Below are 10,783 nucleotides of genomic sequence, written 5' to 3'. Positions count from 1 at the left end.
TGTCATCCCCTTCTTCTCCTGCCTTCAGTCTTTCTCAGCATCAAGGTCTTTTCCAATGAGTCAGTTCTTCACATCAGGTGGCCAAAGAACCCTATACACATTGCCAAATCCAGGAACAAAATATTGAAATAAACTTTTTACAGCAAAATATAAATAGTGGTATTTCAGCAACATGAGTAATGTCCGTCTGTACCATAATCAGCCATTTACTTTCCTCTTTCCTTGCAGTCACCTCCAACACATGGCACCAAGGAATATAACAGGAGTTTCAGAATTTCTTCTCATGGGATTTTCAGAGGATCCAGAATTGCAGCCTCTCATGTTCAGACTTTTCCTCTCCATGTACCTGATCACTGTGTTTGGAAACCTGCTCATCATCCTGGCTGTCAGCTCAGACTCACACCTCCACACCCCCATGTACTTCTTCCTCTCCAACCTGTCCTTGGTAGACATCTGTTTATCTTCCACCACCATCCCAAAGATGCTGTGGAACATCCAGACACAGAGCAAAGGTATCACCTATGAAGGCTGCATCACCCAGATCTATTTTTTCACACTCTTTGTAGTACTGGACATCTTTCTCTTGACTGCAATGGCCTATGACCGCTTTGTGGCCATCTGTCACCCCCTGCACTACATCGTCATCATGAACCCTTGGCTCTGTGCACTGCTGGTGCTATTGTCCTGGATCATCAGTCTCCTGCATGCCTTGCTGGAAATCATAATTGTATTGCGGCTGTCATTCTGTACAGTCTTAGAAATCCCTCACTTTTTCTGTGAGCTCAATCAGATGATCCAACTTGCCAGGTCTGTCATCTTTCTTGATAAAGCAGTAATGTATTTTATGCCTCTGTTGCTGGCTGGTGGTTCCCTCGTGTGTATCCTTTATTCCTACTCTAAGATAGTTTCCTCCATATGTGGAATCTCATCAGCTTGGGGGAAGTATAAAGCATTTTCCACCTGTGCATCTCACCTCTCACTTGTCTCCTTATTTTATTGTACAGGCATAGGAGTATATCTTAGCTCTACTACTACCCACAGCTCACACTCAAGTGCAACAGCCTCAATATTGTATGCTGTGGTCACTCCCTTGCTGAACCCCTTCATCTACAGCCTCAGAAATAAAGACTTAAAGAGGGCTCTGAAAATACTCTATGGAAAGAAATCTATAAAATAATCTATTATTCTAGGGCTTAAGAAATGTCCATGATAGCAGAGCTCAAATCCTGAGCCAAAAATTACTGGTATTTGGTACAACTGTGGAAGTAGAATATGCCTCTTCTGTTTTCCTTGGAATTTCTATTTCAACTTCTTCATACAACTTACATAGCTCCCTTTTAAGTTTGGTGATAGTGCTAGTATCCAAGAGTTTTTCCCTTTTTCATTTTTATACTCTCCCAACCTTGGATGTGAAATATTTGAAGACTCCCATTTATCTCAAGGGATCTCTTAAGAATAATTTTTCTCAAGTGAAATGTATCATGCTGAGGATTTTGTTTGTTTGTTTGACTAAAAGAATAGTTAAGAGCCATACCACTCCTATGGAGGGAAAACTCTTGGCAACCACAGCTATTTATAAGTTTATGACAGAGAAAAATTTGTGACCTCTGTTTGTCACAAACATCACTCCTTTGTATATCACTACCTTATGCTCTTCTTGATAATCCAGACTTTAACATGCTATTTGTTAGCACAGATCATGGATATTTTCTACTCATTCAGATCATGTTCTGCTGTGTAACTTGTGTCTCCTATATCTACCGTAGTAGTAGTGTTAGTCATTAATTGGGTCCAACTCTTTGCACCCCCACGGACTGTAGCCTGCCAGGCTCCTCTGTCCATGGATTCTCCTGTCAAGAATACTGTAGTGAGTGGCCATTCATTCCCTTCTCCAGAGGATCTTCCCAACCCAGGGATTGAACTCAGATGTCTTGTGTTGCAGGCAGATTCTTTACCTTCTGAGCTACAGAGAAGTCCTTGTATCTACTATAAAGTGAAGTGAAGTCGCTCAGTTGTGTCTGACTCTTTGTGACCCCATGGACTATAGCCTACCAGGTTTCTCTGTCCATGGGATTTTCCAGGCAAGAATACTGGAGTGAGTTGCCATTTCTTTCTCCATATATCTACTATAGTCACTGGCAAAAACTGATAATAAAATATATGTTTTCAAGGAGAATCAAAAGAAGAAAATGACTATGAAAATGACTATGGATATAATATGGTGCTAGAGCAGACCTGATCTTAAGTATGATGAAGCAAAACATTAAATGATACATTTATAACCTTGGAAAATATGTCTTTTTCAGACAATTCACCTACTCATTGAAATATGATATAAAAGTGTCCATTTGTCATGGAATTTGGGGGACAGAGGTCCGAGAGGGAGGGGATGTATGGATACAGATAGCTGAATCACTTCATTGTACAGCAGAAACTAACATAACATTGTAAAACAACTATACCACAGTAAAAAATAAAAAAAAATAAGCGTGTGTAATTTTGTGCAAGCTAAAAACTGTGTCAATTTGTAAGGTGTACTTCTTGAGCTGTAGGACTGGTGGCATGTTTTGGTTTTTTATTAAATTATTTTCATGTTTCTGTTTGAAAACTCCCAGTGCTTTCAGAAAATATGATTCCTTCCATTTGTCTAAATGAAATAGCTCCCATTATTCAAAATTTTGTCACAAACTCTAGCAGGGCAGAGAATGAGCAATTTCAGCATCACCCATTAAAGGTCATGCTTATTATCAAAAGATGACTCACTAGAAAGTTCAGATTCTGTTCAGCTATATGATTCAGGGTCACAGGTGTTGTACAAACATAACTGTCCTTCCAACCTCTCCATGTAACCTCAAAGGATCCTCACTGGAGGCATGTTTTCACACCCTTACATGAACTAAACTTGAATAACAAAGTAATTGTGAATGTTACTTTCAAATACCAAAACAAATGCCCGGAGCAAGTAGAATCAGATTATTACAATTGCCTTCAGTTCTGCCTGATTAAATTATTATATCAGTTAGCTATTGTTGCATACAAATTTCCTAAAATACAATTGTTTAATGTAGTATCTTTATTATCAAATAAGGTGGTCCACTAGGAAGTTGCACTGAGCTCTGCAGGCTTCTCATGAGCCTATAGTCAGACTCGAACCTCTACCTTGTGTTTCTAAGGCTCATCCAGGATGTTGTGTGTGGTTGTACTGTTCTTCTGACTTAAACCAATTTATGTCATTTTACTCTTTTGATATGGGCTTCCCAGGTGGCCCAGTGGTAAAGAATCCACTTTTCAATGCAGGCAACATAGGTTCTATTCTTGGGTGGGAGAAATTTGTTGCAGCAAAAACAGAAATGAATGGATAGACTTTGGCACTTACCAGCTAAACAGGCCTGCAAGAATTAAACAATCTTGGTTATTCTTTAGCTGTTATGACTAAAAACCACTTGCTAGACTTGTCCTTCACAAAGTTTCAAAAAAGTGAATTACTCTCTGACTCCATGTAGATTATACTCTGTACCTGGCATTCTTCTCCCCTACACTCTCTTGTAGCATTCTGCATTTCAGAAAGAAGGTCATTGGACCAATAACTTCAGGGATGCCACACTTGATTGCTGAGTTGTCTGATGCCAGCTGTAGCCATTTGAAACTTTAAGAGAAAAATATGCAAGACCTTCATGAGGATGTAAAACCTCTCTCTATTGCCTAGAGAGGAGGGCACAATTCTTGAGATACAGGCCTGCTGGGTTTCCCTTTCACCTGGCAAAAATAATAAAACTACTCTTCTCTATTTCCTCCAAACTGTCTCCGTATGTCTACTTGGCATCAGTGGGCAGGGAGCCAAGACTTTGGTAACAGATCCCATGGAGTGGGTAATGGCAACCCACTCCAGGACTCTTGCCGAGGAAATCCCATGGACGGAGAAGCCTGGTGGGCTACAGTCCATGCCATCGCAAAGAGTCAGGCACAACTTAGCTGAACTGAGGCTAAATAGCTTGCAGAGAAAATGAGTTTAATAATTATGAATTGCCTTAGTTTAATTCCACTACATTAATCCACTTAAGAAACTTTTCTTTATCCCATGCAGAGGAGGTGTCTCCCACCATCATGAGATCTGATTCAGTTACCTGTGCCCCAGGTTCTACCTTAACATACACACTGCAATTTTTAAATTGTAATAAATGTTATTAAAGCAGAGTTACACAGAACAAACTTTACTCACTCAAAAGTCATTAAAAAATTAAGTGTATGCTGCCTGATTCCATTTCTATACCCCTTGGGAAGAAATATAATAATTCCACTACTTTGTTACGTGTATGCATATGTGTGCTCAGTCATGTCTGACTCTTTTCGACCCCATGATTGTAGCGCGCCAGGCTCCTCTGTCCATGGGGATTCTCCAGGCAAGAACACCAGAGTGGGTTGCCATGCCCTCCTCCAGGGGGTCTTCCTGACAGAGGGATCCAGCTCTCACCTCCTGCATCTCCTGCATTGCAGGCAGATTCTTTACCTCTGAGCCTTCAGGGAAGCCTCCAATGCAATCCCCTTTGTTTCTTTACTTCTGTAGGTGATGTGGAATAATAAATATAGCTTCTGAGGGATGTTGTGAGAAAAAATGAAATCTGTTTAAATAACTGTATAGCTAAAAAAATTCAACTATAAGACATGTGTGTACATTATTTGTATATTTTTCTCCCAAATAAACACATTGACACACATATGTGTATATGCTTGCAGATTCATTTATAATCTTCTTTATTATGTTGAGAAAAATATTTTATAAAAAGTTGGAGGATAAAGAAATGAAAATAATGACTGGTTCTATTAACATGAAATTTAAGGAATGTAGAAATTTAGAACAAAAACTAAAGGTAAAAATTGTGACCCTACTCTTCATATAAATTACTTTTCTTAACTAAGGCCTCAAAATCAGAACATCTATATTTATGGAATAGAAATTTTGATGCACCAACTAAATGGGGCAAATATCTCCAAATTGACTTAATTGTCTTCTCCTATCAAACTGGGGTTTTGATACAAAATATCATTTATCCAGGGGAAACTAAATGACTGTATAGAGAAGTTTAAACTCAGTAACCTCAAACCATATTTAATTGGATAAATGTATATATTGCATTCTTACTGCTGCTCTAACAAATTAATACACTGTGCCTTAAAAATTAAAGTTCTAAGGATCACAAGTCAAGGTTTATTTCATTAGACTAAGCACAAGACCTCTGTGAGAACTGAGGTCTGTCTGGATGCTCCGTGGAAGAATACATTGCCTTCCTAGATCACTTTCTAGGGGTACCTGTATTCCTGGATTCATGTCCTTCCTCATCTTCAAAACAAGTAGTAGAGCATCTTCAAATGTCTCTCTGACTTCAGTTCTTCCCCTGACCTTCACATCTAGAAGACCATAAGTATATCTTAATACCAACCTGGGTAATCCAAGCTAATCTTCAAATTTTAAGATCAAGTATTAGCAAATATATTTTCTCTATTAGTTTTATTCCCCTTTATGTAAGCTGACATATTCAAAACGTTTGGGAGATTAGGATGTGGACATTGTTTTGAGGCCCATATTCTGTCTACTACAATGCCTTTTTCAGATATATATACATATATATGGTTTCCCTGGTGGCTCAGATGGTAAAGAATCTGCCTGTAGTGGGAGATATGGGTTCGATTCCTGGGTTGGGAAAATCCCCTGGAGAAGGGAATGGCAACCCACTCAGTATTCTTGCCTGGAGAATTCCACAGATCAAGGACCCTGGCAGGCTGCAGTCCATGAGGTCCCAAAGAGTCAGACACAAAGACAAGACTGAGCAATGAACACACTCATACACGCACACACACACACACACATATATTTGTGTGTGTGCATGTTCAGTCCCTCAGTCATATATAAATTCAAGTACCTATACCTGAATTTAACACAGAATCAGTGTTTTGTTACTGAAGGTGTGACCCTCCTACTCAGACCTGCATCATCACACAGCCCAGTAGCTTGTTAGAGATGCAGGGTCTCAGGGCCCACTAAGGACCTGTTCAATCAGAATTTGCTCTTGAATTAGAATTCCTGCTAGCTTGTATGCACAAGGAGGTGAGAGAAGTGCTGGTGTAAAGGGTTTTCTCCAATTCTGTGGCAATCCACTGCAGTATCCTAGCCTGGACAATCCCATAGACAGAGGAGCCCAGCAGGCTACAGTTCATGGGGTACCAAAGAGTCAGACAAGACTGAAACCACGGGGGCACATACACACATTTAGGGCAGGATGATGGTGTTGAATGCTATCTTGTTTACTGTGGGTGTTTTGCAGCATTTCTCTTTCAATTACCAAGTAACCAGGAGCAAAACCATCCCTGGTTGGAAATCACAATCCAACTTTTTAAAACCGGAAGCACCTGAGAGAACCCAAATCAAGACTGCATCCCAAAACCAGTTCATCAGTTTCAGCAGAACAGTAAGTTCCTCTAAGCCTCATTCCTGAAAGGAAGGATGGAGTTACAATAGTACTACCTCATAGAAGGAACCTCTCTAAAAACTAAATCAGATCATCCTTATTATGTGCAAAGGTAGGCTATGGTACATTAATGGGACATTAAAATATATATCTCATAACATAAACCTTTTACAATGAGTGAGAGGGTAACAGGCAGGAAGGCCAGGGGTCTCCAAATAGTGGAAATAGGCTGCAAGTGTAAGACATTTTTATCTCTCTTAAGCAGCAGGAGGAAACAGACTAGTGATATTTTTTTCCTTCTCTATACAAATTTAAAAGGAGGTTTCTCTTAAAATACTGTGTTGCCATAATGACACCTGGTTTCACCTGAAGTTAACTATTCTCAAACCTTGAGTTAACCAATGCATTTTTCTTATAAAAATGTTCATCTTAAGATATATTAATATACTATGAATTTACCCCAGACTCTGTCTTCAAGTCAGTTCACCTAATGGCTCAGAACCTACTTTACAAACCATTATGTTATACTCAGATATTGTTCCCCTAATCTATATAAATGAAACTATTTGTATGGCAATCTGCCCTTCTACAAGTTTCAAGTCAACTGTTTCATGGCCCAGTATGAATCATCTGGTGCCAAGATTACCCCAAAATTCACCTTATGGATGAGGGGCCTGGTGCCATTCTGAGTTTTAAGACATTCCTTTCTTTTCACTAACAGACTGCTAGTGACTATATAACATCCAGCTGAAGACTAGAAGGGGGGTACTCTTTCTGCCCCCTTCTGATGCCTATATCAGAAGCTTTCTCTATCTACTTTTTACTTTAATAAAACTTTATTACACAAAAGGTCTGAGTGATCAAGCCTTGTCTCTGGCCCCGGATTGAATTCTTCTCCTCTGCAGGCCAAGAATCCTTACGTCTTTTCGTGGGTCGGCAACAACCTTTCATGAGGAGCAAAATGATAGCTCTCAGCTTCAGATATAAGCATGAAATTGTGTCCGAACCAGGCTTCTCTGTCCATGGGATTTCCCGGGCAAGAATACTGGAATGGGTAGCCAGTTCATTTTCCAGGGCATCTTCCTGATTCTGTTAGGGGAAGCACACTGATTGAAACGTTTCACCCTGGCCAGGCACCACAGTAACCATTTGCATGAGTTGTTTTATGACAGGAGGTCCTGGTAAGGAACACGGAACTAATAAGCCTCCACCAACCAGAAGAGTTCGGGAAAGGTCGAAAGGAGACACCACATGTCTGACCACCTCCCAGAATTCTTCTCTCTGGCATCCATCTTGGCTGAACAAGACGTGCACCACCAGGAAGGACTCTGAGTCAGAATGATGGGCTAAGGACAACCCAGAAACTAATCCCATCATCATAAACCCTGAGACTGCAGGCCACATGGCAGAGCAGTTCTCCTGGGTTCCCTGACCCTCCTGCTCTCCACCCGGATGCCCTTCCCAATAAAATCTCTTGCTTTGTCAGCACATGTGTCTCCTCAGACAATTCACTTCCGAGTGTTAGACAAGAGCCCAGTTTTGGGCCCTGGCAGGGGTCCCCCTTCCTGCAACAATTCCAGGGATTGAATTCCTGTCTCCTGCATTGCAGGTGATCTCCGCATTGCAGGCAGATTTTTTACCAACTGAGCCACTAAGGAAAGGCCCCAAGTATGAAGTACCTAATGGATTCAGTGAGCCTGAGGAAGCCAAACAGTGCACTGACCAAAGCTTTCCTTTAATGGAATGATGTTGTCCCTCTTACAAGTGGAGAATGACAGGTTTCACAGGGTTCCATGGGCTGTGTAGCCATCGCAAGTCAATGCTTTATCGACCCAAGGGATCTATTCAAGACAGTCGCCTCAATCTAACTAGTTGGAAAAAAAAAATTTTAATTGAGAGATAAGATGAGGTGCTAGGAGTTTAGGCTTCTGGAAAGGAAGAGAGATGATGGAAAAGGATTAATAACTGAATTCATCTGGCTTATAACTGGTATCCTAGAAACAGAGAATTACGAGGGAAAAAAAATACTTTATGTCCAGATGAAGTCCCCCAGGGAATTCAGGTGTTTACAGATCACTGTAACAAGAGGGAAATGTACCTAATGAGCAGACAGAGAGAGCTGAAATAACCACCTCTGCTGCATCCCTGAGCTTGTACAACCTGGGAATGGACAAGACTTAGTTGTTGTTTTTGAAGTCCTAAATCTGAATAAAGGACCAGTGCTTGACCTCTTCGTGTTACCTTGTGTGGGGACAGAGCTTCAGTCTCCATCATCAGCCATCCAGGAAGAGAATCAGACTTCTGCACAGAGACCTTCCTCTCAGAATTTCTATGTAGGTGAGTTCAAGAGTCCAGAAGACACTGCAGAAGAAGGTTACAGACAATGACTCCAAGAATGTTTACCTGAGTCCACCAGAGAACCAACTCAGCCAGGTCAGAGCACAGAGTACACTGTGGTTGTTTGCTTGCATTATTAAAATATATCAATGTATTTTTATAATGCTAAAAGGAGAACTGAAGACTGAACTCAGTAAAACAGTGTTCAGTGACACCAAGTAAATGATATAAATGGAAGCCCAATTAGAAGAGAGAGAAGAGGCATAAGTGGCTTCCCAGGTGGCTCAATGGTAAAGAATCTATCTTCCAGGGCAGGAGCCACAGGAGATGCAAGTTCGATTCCTGGATCAGGAAGATCCCCTGGAGGAGAGTATGGAAACCCACTCCAGTATTCTTGCCTGAAAAATCCCATGGACTGGCGAGTTACAGTCCATGGGGTCACAAAGAGTTGGACATGACTGAGCAACTGAACATGCACGAGGCATAAAGTGCTTCCAGTAAAAGCAGAACTTATGTCCAAGTATCTTATTAATGGTTTGAGTAGAGAATTAGTATATTAGTGATGTAAGGATATAAAATATAATTAGGGCATTTCTTTCTAATTTTTTTGATGGAGTATACTTGACCATATTTCAATATTCATGAGAAAGACACCCTGGGCTTCCCTGGGAGCTCAGTGATGAAGAATCCACTTGCCAGTGCAGGAGACATGGGTTCGATCCCTGGTCAGGAAGATCCCACTTGCCTTGGAGCAGCTAAGCCTGCGCACCACAATTACTGAGTCTGTACTCTAGAGCCCGGGAACCACAGCTATGGAGATCCTCACACCCGAGAGCCCGTTGCTCTGCAAGAAGAGAGGCCCCCGCAAAGAGAAGCCCATGTGCCACCACTAGAGAAAAATCACATAGCAACAAAGATTTAGCACCACCAAAAATAAATAAGTAGATATGCACACCAAAGAATGCTTGTGAATACATCCTCGCAACAGTCTTTGCCAGATATATACACTTCAGAGTATCTTCTGTGAAAAAAAATTCACATGTAAAGAGGGGTGTGCGGACAAGCTTCTTGTTGTTTAGTCGCTACCTTAAGTCCAACTCTTTGTGCCCCGTGGGCTGTAGCTTACAGGCTTCTCTGTCTATGGGATTTCCCGGATAAGAATACTAGAAAGGGTTGCCATTTCCTCCTCCAGGGGATCTTCCAGACCAGGAACTGAACCAGTGTCTCCTGCAGTGGGAGGCGGCTTCTTGACCACTGAGCTGCCAAGGAAGTGCTAATAAGTTTACCTTGCAATTGTTTCATTACCTCTGAGGGTGACTATGTGTGTGGATTTGTCAGCCATTCACTTTCTCTATCTTAAATGATGTGTGTGAGCCGTTTGCTTTTCTATTATGGGATCAGAATAGGACTCCTATCTTTGAGTGCAATCTGTCAAACAAAGAATTGGAGATGTTTATTAGTCCTTAAGATGTTGTTTCATCGTTGAATCATGTCCGACTGTCTGTGACCCTTAGGACTGTAGCCCACCAGGCTGCTCTGTCCATGGGATTTCCCAAGCAAGAATACTGGAGTGAGTTGCCATTTCCTCCTCCAGGGGATCTTCCCAGACCAGAGATTGAACCCATGTTTCCTGTATGGGCAGGTGGAGTCTTTCCCACTGCACCATCAGTGCAATCATTGTTCCTACATTTTGTCCCATTTGCCTTTTTCTTTCAATTTTCCTTCTTACTCAATAATTTCTCACAGATCTGCCTCAAATCACAAGTATGATGATGAATTCATTATTTTTATGGCTGTCCAGCAGGTCAGGGTGTGCCTAAACTACTGACACTTCAATGGTCTTTCATATCCTTTGAGCTTCCCTGGTAGATCGGCTGGTGAAGAATCTGCCTACAACGTAGGAGACCCAGGTTCAATTCCTGGGTTGGGAAAATCCCCTGGAGAAGGGATAGGCTACCCACTCCAGTATTCTGGCCTGGAGA

At 41.3% G+C, this 10,783-nt stretch overlaps 1 protein-coding gene across 1 annotated transcript; it reads left to right on the top strand.

The window, feature by feature from the left end:
- The first annotated feature begins 241 nt into the window (after nucleotides 1-241).
- Nucleotides 242-1,177, top strand: LOC136155496 (olfactory receptor 7A17-like). Its single transcript, XM_065917270.1, has one exon. The coding sequence runs from the start codon at nucleotides 242-244 to the stop codon at nucleotides 1,175-1,177; it is 936 nt and encodes a 311-aa protein (XP_065773342.1).
- Nucleotides 1,178-10,783: the final 9,606 nt, after the last annotated feature.

The sequence above is a fragment of the Muntiacus reevesi genome, chromosome 1, assembly GCF_963930625.1.
Source record: "Muntiacus reevesi chromosome 1, mMunRee1.1, whole genome shotgun sequence".
Classification (NCBI taxonomy): Eukaryota; Metazoa; Chordata; class Mammalia; order Artiodactyla; family Cervidae; genus Muntiacus; species Muntiacus reevesi.
This window is presented reverse-complemented; position numbering and strand designations above follow the sequence as displayed.